Source organism: Agelaius phoeniceus, chromosome 11 (assembly GCF_051311805.1).
Source record: "Agelaius phoeniceus isolate bAgePho1 chromosome 11, bAgePho1.hap1, whole genome shotgun sequence".
Lineage (NCBI taxonomy): Eukaryota > Metazoa > Chordata > Aves > Passeriformes > Icteridae > Agelaius > Agelaius phoeniceus.
In genome coordinates this window covers 280,076-299,317 of record NC_135275.1, presented here as the reverse complement: position 1 = coordinate 299,317, position 19,242 = coordinate 280,076, and the positions used below count along the sequence as shown (strand labels likewise).

The window sequence follows — 19,242 nt, the reverse complement described above, 5'->3', positions numbered from 1 at the left end:
AGGGCAGCATTTGCTGATGGTCTGAGCCGGTCCTAAAGACCCTGTTGGGCTGTCTTAGACACTTGGTGCCAGGGATTCCTTCCAAGCTGGGCCACTTGGGCTGGGCTGGGGGCAGCCCCAGGGCAGAAGGCAGTGTGTGCAAGGGCCCTGGCTGGCACGCTGCAGCACGGTCAGCGTGCCATGGAAGGGAACCCGGTGACCAAGGCCCCTTTGTGACACGTGGGAAATAGAAGCTTGCCCGGCTGCTGGGAGCATGCAACGGGGCAGAACAGGACAGAGCGGTGCCGTGAGGAGGCCCCGCACAGCACACTCGTTCCTGTCTGACCCGCAGCCTTTGCGAGGCCTTATTCCTGCAGCTGAGCTCCAGGCCAGGCCACAGGACTTGGTGACGCGTGGCCTTGCCGAGACTTCTTTTCTGCAGGTGCTCTCGAGGGCAGGGCGTGGGACTTGGTGCCCCAGAGGCATCTCCCATCCCTGCCACCAGTGCCCTCGAGGCCTGACCACAACCATTGACACCTTGAATCCGTGACCCCTCCACAATCCAGGAGTCTCCTGTCCTTGTGGCAGGAGCCCTCGAGACCAGAGTGCAGGACTTGCTGTCCTGTAGCCTTGCCGAGTCTTCTGTCTTGAAGGTGCCTTCCAAGCACAACTGCAGGACTTGCTGACTCGGAGCTTTTCCGAGGTATCTCTCCTGAAAGTAGCCAAAAATCCAGCCACTAACATGGAGCAGAGACCCCTGAGAGAGCCCAAGGTGCCCTGGGGGGAAGAGGCGGAAGAAGGCCCTGCAGCTGCTCCAGCACAGGAGACCAAAGAGGTGCTGCCATTTGAGCTGCCGCAGGAGGGTGAGTGGCAGAGCTGGGCCACAGGCTTGGTGCCTGCAGCCAGCTTGGCGCCTTTGCATCCCATCCCATCCCATCCCATGCCATCCCCTGGGCCATGCCCATGGACAGGACAAAAAAGGGGCCGGGCAGACACCCCGCAGAGGCTGTGCTCCATCCCCTGGGGCATCCCGGGGCTCTCCCTGCCTGGGCAGCGCAGGGCTGGGCCGTGTTCTCCGGCCTCTCCCGCAGCCCCTCAGCTCTGGCTGCGCTCGCTCTTTGCCAGGTGCAGCCCTGGAGCGCACACAAGAGCAGGAGCCCGCCCGTGGCCTCTTCCGCAGAACAGCGCAGGTAGCTGCAGCCATCCCCACCTGGGCTGGGCCTGCTGGCACCGCGCTTGGAGCATTGCCTGCAACATGCCTGGCTTCTTGCCCTTCTCCTACAGCTGGTTTGCAAATTCATCAAGAAAATTCGGGCGGAAGAGACCAGCACCATGGGCACTGGTCTCAGAGCCTATTCGCACATCTTCAAAAGCAAGACCAGTGCTGCTCTGCTGGATATGCTCGTAGAGGAGGGCTTTTCCAAGCCAAAGCAAGTAAGCAGCCTGTGGCCAGGCTTTGATCCTGCCAGGAATTGCTTGCTCTCCCAAGCCATGCCTGCTGCTCACTGGAACTCTTGGAGGCCATGGCAGTGTGGTGGCAAGGGAAGCACTTGTCTGGAGAAGCTGGGGACATTCCTCCCTCTGGCAGCTTTCCAAGTCTCCCCGTGCCTTCTCCAGGTGCCCGCCATGGTCAGGTACATCCACCAGTGGCTCCTGGCCAATCAGTTTGCTGAGCACAGGCTGAACAGGTGCCTGCTGGATCTGACGGAAGCACAGCCCGCTGACGTAGTCGTGACGCTCCTGCGCGTGGCCCCGTCCTGTGACAGGTATGGGGCCCACGTGCCCAGAGGGGCTCAGGGCTCCCCAGCCCATCAGCCTGTACAGCCTGGCCCAGGTTGGACAGGTTGTAGCCTGGCCTGAGCAACAGAGAGTTCCAGGGCCCTCTGGCTGGTCCCTTTGCCAGCCCTGGCACGTCAGCCCCCGAGCCTGCTGCCATGCTCCCTCGCTGCCCCTCAGGGGCCTGTCCCCACAGGCCTGGGCTGCCTGGCTGCTGCTGGCCAGTGGCATTGGGCAGAGGCAGAGCTGGCAGCCAGCTCAGCTCCCCACTGCTGCCCAGGCCCCGCTGCTGTGTCTGAGACCCCCCTGAGACAGAGCTCTAACCCCACAGAGCTGCTTTCACCATGTGCAAGAGCATCATGTGCTCGCCCAGGACTGCAGAGCCGGTGCTGCTGATACTGCTGCACGTGCTGGGGAGCTGGCCCAAGCACAGCACGTGCACCACCGATGGGGACAAAACGGGTGTCTTTGGCCTGGCTGTGAGTTCCTCTAACTGGCCTTTGCTGGCCCCAAGGCCGCCTCTCCAGCAGCTCTCCATCCCCCTTCCCCCACTGCATCTCCCTGCCGCAGGCGCTGGCCTGAAACCTGGCCCAGGGGCAGCTCCAGGCCCAGCAGGCTCCGTGCTCCTTAACTAAACAGGAGGCTATTTGTCTGTCATTATCTTCTCCTGGCAATCCATTCACAACCTGTTTGGTTGGATTGCCGGCAGATCCCTGGCCGTGCCCTTCAAATATACCAACTTGTAAGGTCAGCAATGCTAGGACGAGTGTGGATAATTGGGATCAGTGGATTTCTCACTTTCCTATAGCACTGCAGGAACCCCAAGAGTTGGAGCTGTTAGGGTCAGTGATGGCAGATGCATGCATTCATTTTAGCTATAGAAGCCTGCTGTCAGTCAAAAACCATTCTAATGTTGTAACTTCCAGCATGGCTGTCTACCGTAATGCATTGGCCTGGTGCAATTATACAACAAAGAGAGGGTGAGTCTCATCAAATGACCCTATTCTATTGCCAGCAGGATACTTCCTGATATGCGGAGACCGTGCTTGGGCCGGTATCCCATCAATGCTGCACGGGGGACCATGTACACTTGGACGGCTGTCTCTACTTACACCCAACACATCCATGATACTGAACATGAGCTGTCGCCACCGTAGAGGCAAACGAATGGCTCATGCATTTGCAGCCGACTGCCGGGATGATGTAAAGTTTTGGTCTCCAGCGGCCATAGTTGCAGCATCTTTCTTAACTCCAGGGGTATCGGCAGCAGGTGCTCAGGCTATTTTAAACAAGTTAGGATGTTGGCTTGCTAAACAAACAAATGCAACTTCTTTGGCAATTTCGAGTCTTTTGCTTGATGTTGATTCTATTCGCCATGCGACACTTCAAAATAGAGCTGCAATTGATTTTCTTTTACTTGCACAAGGCCATGGTTGTGAAGAATTTGAAGGCATGTGTTGCATGAATCTTTCTGATCATGCACAGTCTGTTCACTCACAGCTCTCTGAGTTGCGAAGGTTAACTGGGAACTTACAGGTAGAATCAGGCCTTGGTATTGATGGATGGCTCAAATCTTTAGGCTTAGGATCATGGTTACGTTTTATTGTTAAGGTAGGCATTGTAGTAGCCATTGTAGCTTTGTTGTTAGTATTAATTTTACCATGTTTTTGTATATGCTTACAGAATATGGTGCAAAAGATGATATCTACCACATTCAATCAAACCATGCTTGTTCAACAGAAAAACGGGGGAAATGTGGAGAGCTTTGTGGATAATTGGCTAGCTGAGAAAGGCCACTTTGATGTGATACCGTTGCATAAGGATAGGGGAAACAAGCTGGGGATTAAGTAATCAGTGTCCAATCACTGACAAGGGTCATGGTGACCTTTGCTGCAACGTGAAGATGGGGGAGAAAATCTTTTGCCAGAAAAATGAAGATAGCCTAGGTAGAATAGCCACAAGAATGTAAGCATAGAAACAAAATAATCATTAGAGCATAGAAGTAGGTGTGGTTGATTCATGTGTGTTTTAACCAATAATGAGCTCAGCTTTTGCAATATGTATAAGCTTCATTAACACCAATATAAATATGTGTGAGTTATCAATAAACTTTGAGATTTGCTGTTCACGCATATTGTGTGCTGCATTTCTTCCGCCGTTCTCGACACCGGTTGCCATGGAAACAGTGCCCAGCCCTGCCCCTTTCTGTCTGGCTGACCTGGCCTTTGGCCCTGGCAGTGCCCTTGGCTGCTGGTTCCTGGTGCCTGAGCGGCCAGCGCGGCACAGGGCAGGTGGCCATGGCACAGCCCCCAGCAAGGGATCCCCTCTGGCTCTGGGCACTGACACCAGCCCTGAGCAAGGGGCCCAGGCCAGCTTTCCATGCCCACCAACCATCACAACGGCTCCGGGCATTGCTTGCCATGGCACCAAACCAAGGAACGGGTCCCCGTGGCCGTTGCCATGGCACCTGCTGGCACCAACCAGTGTCACTGCAATTGTACCTGGAACAGCCCTGGCACCGCTTTGTCCTCAGGGTTGCCATGGCAGCCCAGGGCAGCAGCAGCTGGTGCCCTGCAAGGGCCCTGGGGAGACGGGAAGGAGCAGCAGAGCAGGGGCTGATCCATCCCCAGTGCGCTGCACAGCCCAGGGCAGCGTCCAAGAGCGTCCTCATGCAGCTGCCAACAACATCCCCCCTCTGCAGCCCTGGCCTCTCCCCCAGCTCACACAGGTGCCCCATCCTTGCAGGCACAGACACGGCAGCACTGCCTCAGCAGCCCCTGTTTGCATTGCACACAGCAGGGGCAGCACCCCCATGCTGTTGCTGTGGGGACATGAACCTGAGGGAGCACAAATGCCATCAGCCCCTGGGGCCAGCAAGGGCTGGGGAATGGCAGGGAAACCACCCAGGTTTGTCCTGGCCTCTGCAGGCAGCCAGAAGGTTTGTTCCCATCAGCTGGGAGTTTCCTGTGCCACTGCAGACGCTGTTGCTCAGAGCCAGGGCTGCCTGGCAGCCACCCCCAAACTGCCCTGAGCATTTCCTTGGCTTCACCTTTGCTTTCTTTCCTCTTCCTGATACAAATTTCTTCCTCTTGCCCACCCCTGCTCCCTCCCCTGCAAACAGCCCATCCCTGGTTGCCCTTCCCTCTCTGGCCCCACTCCCCATTGCAGTTCCTGGCTTGGCCCCATGGGAACGTCCCTTGGGGAGCAGGATCATCCTACAAGTGCTGCAGGAATCTCCTGCAGTGCCTGCTGCTGCTCCCTGCCTCCCAGAGGCACCCCAGGCCAGGGGGGCACATCTGGGCTGCTGTGTCTGCCTCTGGGGCCCCTGTTCTGGGCAGTGAGGAGGAGCTGCAGAGGCTCTGCAGGACTGACAGGATGGGCTTTGGGGCTGGCAGGAGAAGCTGAGGGACCTGGGCTGCTGGAGCTCCTGAAGAGGAGGCCCAGGGCTCATCCTGCAACTGCTCCAAGGGTGCTTACAGAATCACAGAATCAGCAAGGGTGCAACAGGCCATGGAGATCATCAAGTCCAACCTGTGCCCTGACACCACCTTGTCTCCCCTGGGCCTCCTCTTCTCCAGGATAAACAACCCCAGCTCCCTCAGCTGCTCCTCACAGCTCTTGTGCTCCAGACCCCTCCCCAGCCTTGTTGCCCTTCTCTGGACACGCTCCAGCCCCTCCATGGCCTTCCTAAACTGGGGGCCAGGAACTGGACACAGCACTTGAGGTGCTGCCCAAGCAGTGCTGAGCACAGGGGAAGAATCCCTGCCCTGCTCCTGCTGGCCACACCATTCCTGATCCAGGCCAGGAGCCATTGGCCTTCTTGGCCACCTGGGCACACTGCTGGCTCATGTCCCGCCTGCTGTCCACCAGTCCCTGCAGGTCCCTTTCTGCCTGGCTGCTGTCCAGCCCCTCTGGCACCTTGTTGAGAGAGAAAAGGGAAGGGAGGGGAACGGGTCCAGATCCAATCCTTCCGGAAATGTGGTGTTTGCTGGCATTGCCAGTTCCCAGATCTTGATATTTCCCTATTCTAGCACAGCCCAAGACCAGCAATTTGCTGGCACAGAAAGCCAAAACCAGGCAAATACCTGGTACCTACAGCAACCCAATCTCGTGTTTGCTGACACTGCCAGTGCCCATATCCAGAATTTTTCAGATGCCTGCACAGCACAATTCCAGCAATATACGGGCACAGAAAGATCACATTTGGCAATTTCCTGGTGCCTGCACATTCCCCACCCAGATCTGGTGTGTGCTGGCACCGCCAGTGCCCAGATCTGGCAATTTCCTGGTGCCAGCACAGCCCAAATGCAGCAATTGTCTGGCAAAGAAAGCCAAAACCAGGCTCCACCCAGATCTGGTGTGTTGGGGTTGGTTTAAAAGAAGAAGGAGACCTCAGCTTAAGGCCGTGGGAAAACCCTCTTTAGTTGGGGTCAGCAGGAGCTCCTGCCCATAATCCTCTTGTTCAGTTATGCAGATTGTTACTAGAAAGTTCTGAGTTCTCTTTGCTACCGTTGGTTACATTTTACTGCAAAAATTGTAATATTCATAATCCTTCCTTCCTCTTGGATCCTTCCCTCAGTTCCCACCTTAACCCCTCCCCATATATAAATGGATAAATATCCCAGCTGGACCCTGGACCCAGGCTTTTTTCTGCTTTGCTCTGTGTACTGTGCACGCCATCCTGTTTGTTGTGTTTGCCTTCATTAAAGTTCTGTTTCCAGACAAGCAGATGAAAGCAGTCTCTGTCTGTAAAGTGGCCAGAGCTGGTTCTCAGGGAAACCACTGGCCAATGGTCCGGACGAGGACCAGAAGGTTTCACTGGTGTTTGCTGGCACCGCCAGTGCCCAGAGCTGGAAATTTCCCTATTCTGACACAGCCCAAGGGCAGCAATTTGCTGGCACAGAATTCCAGAACACGGCCACTTTCTGCTACAGGCTCTGGCACCGCCCACATCTTGTGTTTGCTGTGCCAGTACCCAGATTTGGAAATTTCCCGGTGCCAGCAGAGCCCAAATCCGGCAGATTTCTGTCGCTGCCAACGACACCACCCAGATCTGGTGTTTGCTGGCAGCGCCAGCGGCCAGATCTGAAAACTTCCTGGTGCCAGCACAGCCCAAGTCCAGTGATTTGCTGGCACAGAAAGCCAAAAGTTGGAAATTTCCAGGTTCTGGCTCCAGCACCATCCAGATCTGGTGTTTGCTGGCAGTGCCAGTGCCCAGATTTGGAAATTTCCCGGTGCCTTCACAGCCCAGGTCCAGCAATTTGGTTTTAGCTAGCTTAGGCAGAGAAGTTCCTGGGACTGGGACTTTCCTTTTTCTTGGAACTGTTGAAACCTGCTCTGGACTGAAAACCCAGAAAAACACCTGCAGCTCACACCTGTGGCCCACCGAGGTCTGGGACGCTGCACTCCAGCACCAGAGGGACTTAGAAGAGACCGAGTGAGCCAACTACAACCCACAAAAAAGGACTTTCTGAATTTGCCATCTCTTCAGCATTGTCAGAGGTTTTATTTAGTATTATTCATTTTTCATGCTTGTGAATACTTTACTTGATAAATAAACTGGGGTTTTATTACTTTTCCCAAGGGAAGTCTTTTTCTGAACTAGTAGGGAGAGAGGCCACTGGAACTTGATTTCTAGACTGACCCCTTTTGGAGGCTTCCTCCCAAAATTTGCCCTAAAGCAGCACAAACAGTCACAATGGAAACTTCACCAGTGGCAAAACACCCCAGCCCACCAGGAAAAGAAAGGACACGTAAAGTTCTCCAAACATTTGTCCTGCTTTGCTGCAAAAGTCCTGCTGCAGACACTGTGCAGTGTGGAAAGCCAAGAGAAGCTGCAGCTGGTGGCAAATCTTGGGACAGAAGCTTGACCTTGTTCTCCAGGAGAGATTCTTGGCAAGAGCAGACAGGAGAAGATTCCTGGAAAACAGCAACAGCTTTCCAGAAGTGAAATGTAAATGAAAGAAACAATCCAAGATGTTTTCCTCTATTTATTTCTATGCTCCCCTTTTCCATGGGGCACTACTTCTCCATCCCAGTAATTCCAGATGTACTGTACCTCTAAGATCAGTGGCTTAGTGATTTTTAGACACTCTAAAATACCATGAGGCACACACAGTTTTGCTTCCACTGTTGTTACTGGAAGGCAACACTGGAGATGTAAGTGCAGTGCTGGGCTCAGGTAGGAATCCTAGCCCAAGGGAAGGTGTCCCGCCAGTGTTTGCCCCTCAGCCAGGCCAATGCAGAGCAGCAAGCGAGGGGATTGCTGTGCCAGTGTGCAGGAGTCAGGGCTCTGCACCTGGGCTCAAGGCTGCAAAGTTCCCGTGTTTGGACGGACTCAGGGGCTGTGCCCGGGGCGCGCGGGGCTCGAACGTGGGGCTCGTGGGGCGAGCGGGGAACGGACACGGGGACGAACGGCCCCGGTGCTTCAGTTGCAGCGGCGGCAGCGGCGGCAGCAGCAGCGGCGGCAGCAGCGGCAGAAGCAGAAAAGCAGATACTCGATAAGGATCTTTCTCTTTCTATCCTTCTTTCTCGTTCTCGCTTTCTTCCTCTTTCTCTCTTTCTTTCTCTGTGTCTCCATTTCCCGCCGTCGGGCACCCTTCTCCCGGGGTCCCTTGCCCGGCGTCCCTCTCCTCTCCCCGCCTCCCTCTCGTGTCCCCGCCTCCCTCTCCCCCTGCCGGGCCGGGCCATGCCCCCGGCCCGCCCCCGGCCCCGGGCGGGGCTGCCCCGTGCCCGGCCCCGCCCGTCCCGCCGCGGTCTCGCCTCCGCCCGGCTCTGGCCCTACTGGCGGTGGCGCTGCTGGGCGGGCATCAGTGCCTGGTGCGGGGGCGGCATCGCCGCCCTTTGCCTCCGCCTGGCCCGAGCCCGGCCCCGGCCCCGAGGCAGGCTCCAGCCCCGGCCCCGGCCCCGGCCCCGGCCCCGGCTACTCCCGGGGCCCGCGGAGGACACAGGCGGCGCGGCCGCTGCTGCCGCCTCCGCTGCGGCTTCCCCGGCCCGAGCTCCGCCGCTCGGCAGCGCGGCCGCCGGCCCCGAGCCTGCCGTGCCGCGTTCCGAGGAGCGAAGGCCTGGGCATGGCCGGCCCGGGGCGGCTGAGGGGCGCTCGGGGGCCGTTGCTGGCCCCGGGCCGAGCGCTGACAGCCGCGTCCCGCCCGCAGGGACGGCGCCCGAGGCCCTGCAGGAGCGCTACCGCCTGGGTTCGCTGCTGGGGCGCGGAGGATTCGGCAGCGTCTTCGCGGCCACGCGGCTCTCGGACGGCGCCCCGGTGAGCGGCGGGGCCGGCGGCGGGCGCAGGACGAGGGGGCGCAGGAGGAGGAGGAAGAGGAGGAGGAGGAGGATGGGGCTGGGCAGGGCGGGCGGCGAGCTGAGCCCGCTGCTGTCCTTGGCTTGCAGGTGGCCATCAAGAGGGTACCGCGGAACCGCGTCCGGCACTGGGGCGAGCTGGTGAGTGAGCGGGGCCAGAGGCAGCAGCCGGGGCTGCCGGGCGGGGATGAGCCGAGGCCCGGCACGGTGGAAGCCGCCAGGACGCCTCGAGGGGGAGCGGGCGTGGGCGCAGCGCAGGGCGCAGAGCATCCCGGGCTGGCTCAGGGCTTCCCCAGGCCTGGCACGGCATCGGCCCCACTGAGGGCATCGTGCTCCTCCCGCAGCCCGACGGCAGCAGGGCCCCGCTGGAGATCGTGCTGCAGGCCAAGGTGTCCACTGGCTTCCCCGGCGTGGTGCAGTTCCTGGAGTGGTTCGAGCTGCCCAACCACATCGTGATGGTTCTGGAGCGGCCAGAGCGGTGTCAGGACCTGCAGCGTGTCATTCGGGCACGGCGGTTCGTGCCCGAGGAGGTGGCGCGGGAGCTGTTCCGCCAGGTGCTGGAGGCCGTGTGGCACTGCACCAGCTGCGGGGTCCTGCACCGCGACATCAAGCCAGGGAACATCGTGCTTGACCTGGCCACCGGGCAGGCCAAATTGATCGACTTTGGCTGTGGCACCTACCTGCAAGAGACAGCCTACACCCACTTTGCAGGTGAGCCCACGTAAGGGTGTACTCCTGGTCCCGGGATCTCATGGCCCAACATCTCCCAGCCCAAGCTGGCTGTGGCAGCGGGGATTCTCCCTTTTGCTGCCAGTCAGGGGACTGAGTCTTCAGCTGAGTTGCTTTAGAGCGGGGCTGGGTGGGGAGCCATCTTCCAGCCCTGCTGGCAGCCTTTGCCAGCCACTCTGCCCAGGACTGGGGCTGGGCTGGGGCAGCCAGCCCGACCAAACCCCTGTGGGTGGGGGTAGCAGAGAGGGGGGTGGAACCTGTGCCCCAGCCAGTTTGGTGTGCAGGCAAGAGGAAGGGCTTGCACTGCTCCACTCGCCCTGTTTGCCTTTTCTTCCTAATATTTTTGGGGCAATGCAGACAGGGACGATAAGGACATGTTTTCCCCAGCACAGAGAGGGTTTTTCCTTTGCTTGTCATGGTCAGGCTTAGCCAGGGCTTCCTCTGCCCTCTTCTGACACCAGTGACTTCTTTTCCAAGCCTAAGTTTGTGCACAAGTCCCAGGTGCTGGCGAGAGGGCAGTGGTCACCCTGTGTGCCACTGATGCAGCCCCCACAGGCCCAGGGATGCTGGGGCCAGGCTCTGGGAGCAGCAGCATCCCCCTGCTGAACTCCATCTGTATTCCATAGGAACACTGTCCTACAGCCCCCCGGAATGGAACGACTTTGGCTGGTACCATGGCGAGGCAGCAACGATCTGGTCCCTGGGCATCCTGCTGCACCAGATGGTCTGCGGGGAGCACCCTTTCAGGAGGGGCCGGAACCTCAGCTGGGGCCAGCTCCCGCTGCCACAAGGGCTCTCTCAAGGTGGATCCTCTTCTCTGGGCACGGGGGGAATCCCAGTGCTGGGAGCCAGCAGCGGGCTCGTGAGCATCCCGCTCTGGCAGCTGCTGAGGAGGTGGCACATGTCCTGCTCTCCTCCAAAACAGGGAATTGATGGGAAAGTTTAGGCCCAGCCCTGAGCGCATCCAGAATGGCCTGGGCATGGCAATAGTGGGGCAAAGCAGACAGGAGCCTTCTCTGGCTGACCGGCAGTTTCTGCTTTCTCTGCCCAGAGTGCAAAGATCTGATCAGGTGGTGTTTATCCGTGAACTCCTTGGAAAGACCCACATTAGAAGACCTGTTCTGTGATCCTTGGGTGCAGGATATTCCTCGGCCGTAGAAGAAGGGAGAGAGCCACAGGCACACTTTGATCCAGGGCCCTGGTAAGTTGCAGCTCCACACATGCCTTGGCAATCAGAAGCAAAGGAACCCAGACCTTTTTGTGCTGCCTGTGTCACTGCACAGGGTCGTGGGATGGGCACACGCAGCCCTTGTGCTGCAGCTGAGCTGCTCTGCCCAGCACTGGTGGCCGCCATCCAAGCTGGTTTTGCTTGTGCTGGTTCCCTGACAGCTGGGGCCCTGGGCAGAGCCCTGAGAGCCTGGTGTCCCCCCAGGGAAGGAGAAGGAGCCCCTGGAGAAGCTGTACCGGGTGGGGATGCTGCTGCTGCTGCTGCTGGAGACAGCCAGGATGGCACCAAGGATGAGAAGCTCTTCCTCAGCCTGGCCACTGGAGGCTGAAGGTGATGGACTTTGATTCTGGCACCTTCTTCAAAGCCAGACTCCACAGGGAATTTGCAGGTGAGTCCCCACGTGGGGAAGTGCGGCCAGATTTGGGCATGGCCCAGCCTGGCTGGGAAGCAAAGGTTCCCCCTCTGCTGGGGCAGATGCAACTCATCCTTCAGTCGCTGCCCAGCTGCTTTTGGCAGGGCTGGGGCATGGGCTGGGCTGGGTATGAAATGGGAGTGGGCTCCTGGCCCTGCCAACAGCCCCCAGCAGCCACCGTGGCCTGGGCTGGGGCTGGGGCTGGGGCAGCCAGCCCGACACAAGCAAAGCCCCATGGTGGGAGCAGAGGTGGGACTCCAGAAGCTGTGCAGGGGCTGCTTTGCTCTGCTGGCAAGGAAGGGCTGGGCTGCTGCACTGCCCTTGTTTGCTTTGGGATCACCGTGATTTTGGGGGGCAGTGCAGGGTGGAAGTGAGAAAGTGTGGGCTTCCCTCAGCCATGGCTGGGTTTTCCCTACCATGTAGGAGTTGGGCCTTCCTCAAGGCCCTGACAGAGATAAGATTTTTTCCCGTTTTTCTTGTTTTCCCTTTTTGTCTGTAATCTCTTTTCAAGAATGTGTTGTTTGTTTTTCCAGAGGAAGCGTTCCAGGTGGTCCAGTGGGGATGGGGAAGTGCTTGGGAGCAGCTGTGGCGTGGATGGGCGGTGGCCTTGGAGAAGGCTGAGGACGTGGTTTGGGAGCAGCTTTTCTTGCAGCCGTGGCTGGCGTGAGGTGGGTCCCTGTGTGCTTGGCAGGGTGGGATCAGAGCTTTTGGGAGATGGCAGCGAGCACAGGAGCATCCTGCTCTGGGCAGCTGCTGAGGGCTGGATGTGCCGTGGCTGGCTGCAGGCTGGGCACATGTCCTGCCCTCCTGCTCTGCTGCCAAAGGCAGCAGGGATGGGCAGCTCTGGGCACAGCTCTGGGCACAGCCAGCATGGCCTGGGCACCGCAGGCCTTGGCACAAGGGCACAGGAGCCCTCAGCTGAGGGGCACTTTCTGCTTTCTCTCCTTGCAGCCGGGCTCTGCGGCTGCTGAGGCTGCTCTGGGCTCTGCCAGGGCTCTGCTGGGCTCAGCCCTGGGCCCAGCTGGGCTGGCTCTGCCCTCACATTGCTCTGACAGCTCTGCATCAGACGAGCCCCTTGCGAGCACAGCGCCTGAGCTTTCTGCTTTGGCAGCTGAGTGAGACTCTGCTGCAGGCCCAGAGATTGCAGCTGGGGACACACATCCAATTGGCAAGAACCCAAACCCTCCACAGTCCCAGCTGAACGCCTGGATCTGCACAGGGTGTTTGTCTGTCCCATTCTTCCTTCTTGATTGGCTGGAATTGTGCAATTGCACTTTCTTCCTCCTCTAGAAGTGCCTGAGTGGGCCAAAGCTGGCGAGTGGGCCGTGTTCCTGAGGCAGTGCAGTCTGGAGCTGATGGATGGAGAATTGCCCTTCTGCACTGCCAAACCAGAGCAAAAAGCCCTAAGTGGCACTTTGTGTCTCTAAGAAATCCCTGACAGTTTCAAAGGGAATGTGCAGCTCCTTGCCAGGCTGAGAAGGAAGGGCATCTTCTAAAGGATTTGGGCTTTGACAGAGTTTCCATTCCCAGTCCTGCTTGGAGCTGGAAGGGCACAAAGCAATTTCCTCTTGCTTTGAGCACAATTTCAAATGGCAATGTTGGAAACAAAGCCCAAAATCTTTTCAAAGGTTGCTGGGATAAGTAAGATGGATCCATGCCATCAGCACATTTACAATGTAAATAACTGAGTTCCCCTTTAAAAAAGATCATTTACCTCTTAATGCAAAGTTTCAGAACTTTTTCACTAACACTTGGGTTTTGTTTTCATCTTTCACATTTTATATAGTTTTTTTTCTTTTTCCTTTTTTTCCTTTAAATAGAAAACATGTCCTACAGAAGGAATGTCCTTTGCTCCTGGTTCCTGTGTGGAGCAGCTCCCTTCCTGCTGGCTGAGCTGCTCAGGCAGAGCCCGGCAGCTCCTGGCCCTGCAGGGCTGAGGCTTTTCCCTGTTGCTGGGCACAGACTGATGGAGCAGCACTGCTGAACACGGGCACACACAGAGGGCCCAGCAGCAGCTGCCTTTGGCCACCTGAGGCTCTAAGGCCCAACCTCTGAGCAGCCAGGGCTGGAAGAGACTGGCAGCATCTGATCCCTGACTCTGGGCCAGGGCTGCACAAATGACCCCGCAGCAGCAGCAGCAGCAGCAGCAGCAGCAGCAGCAGCAGCAGCAGCAGCAGCAGCAGCAGATGGAGCTGACTTTCAGCACAGCCCCTGGCCCTGTTCCCTCCCGTGTGCAGCGGTGTCACAGCAGCCTGAGGCACCTGGGAGCCCCCAGTGCCAGCAGGGACTTGAGATGGCAGCCCTGGGCTCCTGGAGGCTGTGCAAGGAACGGAGCTGGGCACTCCCTGTCCATGGGGAGCTTCCAGATGGAAAAGGCTGCTGTGCCCAGGCAGCTCCAAGGGCACAGAAAGGAGGCTCTGGAGCACTGGATCTGTGCCAGTGCCACAGTCCTGGGCAGCAGCCAGCCAGCCCTGGGGGAACAGAGGGCACAGCAAGAGGGACAGAAGCAGGCAAGGGCAGAGACTGGGAAGAGCCAGGCCCGCAAGCAGGAACAGCTGCTCCATTGCACTCTTGGAGAAAGCTCTTGGCTGCTTCGAAGCGCTGAAAGGCGTGAAGGGCAGAGAGGAGGCCACAGCAAACAATGCTCCTGTTTGCACAGCCTCCCCTCTGCGTGTCCCAGAAGGAATTGGATGGACTGGATTCGTCTCTCCGAGTGCTCTCGTTCAGCATGAGCAGCTCAGCACCAGCAGCTGAAGGAGCTGAAGCCTCAGGCCCCAGGAGCTGGGCAAGAAGGAACTTCTGGAGCAAAGTAATGCTGCTGAAATAGCCCCAGCTGAATGCAGCGGATATCATCATGGAATCACAGAATCCTTTCTGTTGGAAAAGCCCTCTGAGCTCACCCAGTGCAGCCGCTCAGCCAGCAGTGCCAAGCCCAGCACTAAAGCACGTCCCTGAAGTGCCAAGGCCTGGACAGCAGCCCTGAGTGAGGCCTGGACAGCAGGCCCTGAGCCCAAGGTGGCCTCTGGAGGAACCTTCCAAGCAAAGGTTATCTTTGTATCTGCTCCCTGCTGAGATCTGCATGGTCATTAGCACTGTGATAGATGTAGCCACTCCTTAGTGAAACATGGATGGACCTTTGTGTATTTAGAGCCAGAGAAGGCCATGAAATCTGACATCTGGCCTTGTGTGGGGCTGAAGGATCAAAGTCAGCTGCCTTGGCTCCTCCTTGAGGCCTGGCCAGGCTTTGGGAGGGAGCCAAGAGGAGGATGAAAGCAGATGTTGCCACACTAGCAGTGCTGTCAGTTTGTTCATGCAGCACTGTCAGAGCTGGGCCCTCTCCCAGCGGGCCTGGAGCCTCAGCTGGGGCTGGAGGCACCTGCAGGAATTGCCAGTGCCCAGGAGTGGCTCTGCAGCCCTTGGCTGTGACAGCTTCCCCAGCTGCTGTGTGCATCTGGGGGATGGCAAAGGCTGAGGGTAAATGCTGCTGCATCTTTCTTAACCACTGCAGGCAATCTTTGGTGGGGATGATTGGGTGCATTGCTGAGCTGCTCCTTTTGTAATTCTTTGCTGCTCTGAACTGCAGGAAATGACACTGATTCCTTCAGTTGGAGTCTGTGTCTTTGGTGCTGACTTTGGCCACTGGTCAAACCAAACTGGCCCAGTCTGGCCAGATCCCAACCAAATGTCACTTGTTCAATGTCAATGTGAGGCATCAGTGCCATCAGAAATTCCCAGATGGGAAGCCCTTCCCTGGAGTTCCCTGGCTCTGCAGTGGGCTGAGGTGGGAGCCCCGTGGGAGCAGTGGGGCAGTCGGGTAAAAGAAGCTGCAGCCCTGAATGTCTTCAAATGCATCCAAAAATTGCACATGGAAAAGGAAAAGGACTTGTGGGTTTGGGCAGACAAAGATGAATTTGTTAAGAGTCCATTGGAAACAGCACCTTCAGAAGGAACAATTATTGTTGGAATGCTCCCACATGGAGCAAGAGCAGAAGGTTTTAATCTTGAGCTCAGCTGCATTTGTGCCAGTGAAATATCAATATAATAACTAACTATATGTATTTATTGTATAATAAGACCTTAATATATATATTTATCTGTATATTTACACATATATATATTATATATATATGTCTGTATCTATCTGTCTATATGTATATCAATATGTATATCTACATATGAAATAATAGTAATGTGAAATAGTGCTGACAATACTAATTTGGTAGCTTTGGCTCCTCAGGGATGTAACTCTAAATACCCTACAGAACAGGATTGGCCAGGACCCTCATGTCAGTGGTCAACTATGTGAGATTGTATACAATGTAAAAAGGAGGAAGGGATGAAATTGGCTATTTTCTCAGGGTTTGCTGATACTGTGATGCAGAGGGCTTTGTCTGTTGCTGTGAAAAATACAGGGATGAAGCCTGCAGGGTTTTTCATGTCCCAGACTATGCACAAGCTGCAGGATTGGTTGAACGGGTGAAGGGGTTGTTAAAAGAGCAGTTGAAAAAATGAGGAGATGGGAACCTTTGCCCATGGAGAACCCATCTCCCAGATGTGCTCCATGCCCTTAACAATGGCCCACGGGGGAAATGGAAACCCCCTGGCTGTGCACGGCTGCCCCCAGTTTGCAAATCCAACCATGGGCAGTGAGACTTGGACTGCCTGGGAAATTGTTCTGGCTGTGATGGCCCCTGGCAGGGCCAGCCCAGAGGCTGCAGGGCTGGGCCTTCATGCATTGGAATTAATTAGGATGAATTCAAAGCAAATGAGAGCCATCAGTACTGAAACAGGAATTCAGATTCCTCCAGGACACTTTGCTTTGGTAACTGCTCCCTTGGAGCTTGGCCTTGCAAAGTGTTCATGTCATGGCAGGAGGAATTGATGCAGAATATCCAGGAGAAATTACAGTAATTCTGTGAAACAATAGTGACCAGGATTGGATTATTCAACCCCATGACAGGGTAGCACAATTATTGATATTGCAATTTTGAGAACAATTGTGAAAAAAGGAGCTCCAGCTGCAATCACCACCATTTGTGGAGATAAAGGGTTTGGATGCAGCAGTGCTAATAATGGAGCCAGAGTGTGGGTCCGGAGGCCAAATGGCCCTCCCGAGGCAGCTGAAGGAGCAGCTCCTGGGAAAGACAACTCTGAGTCCTGAAAGCTGGGCAGGAACAATGGGAATGTGTCCCTGCAGCCAAGGATTGTGTGTGAGAACAAGTAGATGTGACAGGATATTGTTTTACACATGCTGCCAGACCAAATCTCCCTGTTTGCCCCAAGGGCCCCTTTGGCAAATGCTCTGATCCACGGGGCTCCATGGGAAGGCTGCTGTGACACTGAGGGACTTGCACAGGAATTGCATCCAGGAGCCTGGGAGCCCCTCAGGGACTGGGACCCGGCCCCTTCCAGCCAGAGGGGAAAGGGCCCCCCAAGCCTTGTTAGCCCCAGACAACATGGTAAAGCTGAACAGCAAAGGGCCTGGGGGCATTATTCTGGAATTAAAAAGGTGCCAGCTCCATGGACAACAGAATTCTTGTTCCTAACTCCAAGGAGATTGAGAAAAAAGAATGAAGAATGGTGTCACTGAAGTACTACTGATGTCTGTAAGGTGTACCTTGATAGTCAGCCAGAATCTTTGTCTGCCACAAACACCTCTAGTGTTTGACCAAGGGGTTAGTCATCAAAATGTAATGATGAGTTCTGATGGATTGCTGAGCTTCTTTTGTAATTCTTTGCTAATGATGATGTGCTTTGCTGAGCTTATCCTTTTGTCATGCTTTGCAGCTGTGCATGATATAAATGCCACAATTCCTTCAGTTGGTGTCTGTGTCTTTGGTAGTGACCCTGCCCACTGGTGAAACAGGGCCCCCTCTTGCCTAAGTGTTAGCTGGGAAGGCAAAAAGCCTCCCTCCAAAATTCCCCCCTTGCTCCTTGTTCCCCCCTTCATACCCTGAGCATGATGTCCTCTGGTCTGGGCTGTGCCCGGGGTCAGTTGGGGTCACCTGTCCTGGCTGTGTCCCCTGCCCAGCTCCCCCGCAGCCCCAGCCCCTCCCCAGCGTGGCTGGACGAGGGGCAGGACAGGCCTTGGCTGTGCTGCAGCTCAGCAAGAACAAAACCATCTCTGCGTGCTCAGCGCTGTGCTCAGCACCCGGCCCAGCAGTGTCTCAGTGCCAGGGGCTGTGCCCTCAGTGCCTGCCAGGGCTTTCCATGGCAACTGCCAGGCCAGGTGCCCCAGGTGTCCCCCCCAGTGCCGCTTGCCATGGAAACAGTGCCCAGCCCTGCCCCTTTCTGTCTGGCTGACCTGGCCTTTGGCCCTGGCAGTGCCCTTGGCTGCTGGTTCCTGGTGCCTGAGCGGCCAGCGCGGCACAGGGCAGGTGGCCATGGCACAGCCCCCAGCAAGGGATCCCCTCTGGCTCTGGGCACTGACACCAGCCCTGAGCAAGGGGCCCAGGGCAGCTTTCCATGCCCACCAACCATCACAATGCTTTTGCCCAGAAAAAGGTACTTGGACATCCGTAACTCTTTGTTCTTATTGTCTCGTATTCTCCTAAATCCTAATTGTCCAAATTTTTATTACTTTAATTATATTACTGTTTTATAAAACAATTTAATTGTTTTATAACAATTTTTTAAAAGTTTAAAAACAAGTGATTGGTGTTTTTCACACAGTGCCCAACACACAACATCCCATGTACTGATGTTTCTGGGGGAGCCATTTACAACACCAGGGGCTCACAGGATGTGAAAAACGCCAATCACTTGTTTTTTAAATTTTTAAAAGTTTCATAGTAATACAATGGTTAGAAAATGATCAATATAATTAGAGTAATAATAACTTGGATAATTTGGATTAGGACAATATGAGACAATACAAACAAAGAGTTATGGACATCTGGGTACCTTTTTCTGGGCAAAAGAAGCCTGAAAAAAGACACACTTTAAGAGAGGATTCACCCTTAAAAACAATAACCTGTTGCATATTCATACACCTCATACATGATGCATAAATTCCATTCAAACCAAGGAGTCTGTTCAGTGTCAACTTCTTCCTCTGAATCCTGACGGCGTCTTCAGGGCTGAGGAGGCAGGAAGAAGTTCGTTTCCTCTGATAGGAAAGTAATAAATTCTCTTTCTCTGAAAGATTTAGGTGTCCTGTGGCTGCTATCTCGCTGCAAGTCCTTTCTTTAAAAAAAAAAAGTATCTCACATAGCATAGTTTTCATTTTAACATTATGTTATACCCTAAAACTAGATTTAACACACTACTTAAGAAAATTAATACAGCAAAACTTTCTGACATAAACACATATAATATTCATTTGAGTATTTGCGAAAAGCCAATCATAAAATACGCATTTTTCACACAGGAGGACTGAGCTCCCCCATTTATTCCCTGTACAGGCGGGACCCCCCCTTCCCCTCAGACCTCTCCCGCCTTCCCCGCGACGGCCAAAGTCCCGCTGTGCTGTCCCCGGCCGGCGACCACGGCGACATCGCCAACCCGCCCGGGCCCCCGGGCTGCCCCGAGACCTCTCTGGCGTCCACGGGCGACGAGCAAGCCCCGCCGATGGCCCCGATGGTGCCGATAGCCCCGCCGCTGGCCCCGCCGATGGCCCCGCCGATGGCCCCGATGGTGCCGATGGCCCCGCCGATGGCCCCGCCGATGGCCCCGCCGATGGCCCCGCCGATGGCCCCGCCGATGGCCCCGCGGCCGCCGCTCTGTCCGGCCGGGCCGTGCCCGGGCCGTGCCCCGCGAGCTCCGCTAGGCGGCGCCCCCGCCCCCGCGCTGAGGGGCCGCTGCCGCTTCCCGCCCGCCC

The 19,242-nt window shown here is 56.2% G+C and overlaps 1 protein-coding gene across 1 annotated transcript; it reads left to right on the top strand.

The window, feature by feature from the left end:
* Window positions 1–721: 721 nt before the first annotated feature.
* LOC143695042 (serine/threonine-protein kinase pim-1-like) lies at window positions 722–19,215 on the top strand. Its single transcript, XM_077184762.1, has 6 exons — window positions 722–842; window positions 8,910–9,016; window positions 9,145–9,195; window positions 9,399–9,765; window positions 18,793–19,004; window positions 19,192–19,215. Exons 1-6 carry the CDS (start codon window positions 722–724, stop codon window positions 19,213–19,215), a joined length of 882 nt encoding a protein of 293 aa, XP_077040877.1.
* Window positions 19,216–19,242: the final 27 nt, after the last annotated feature.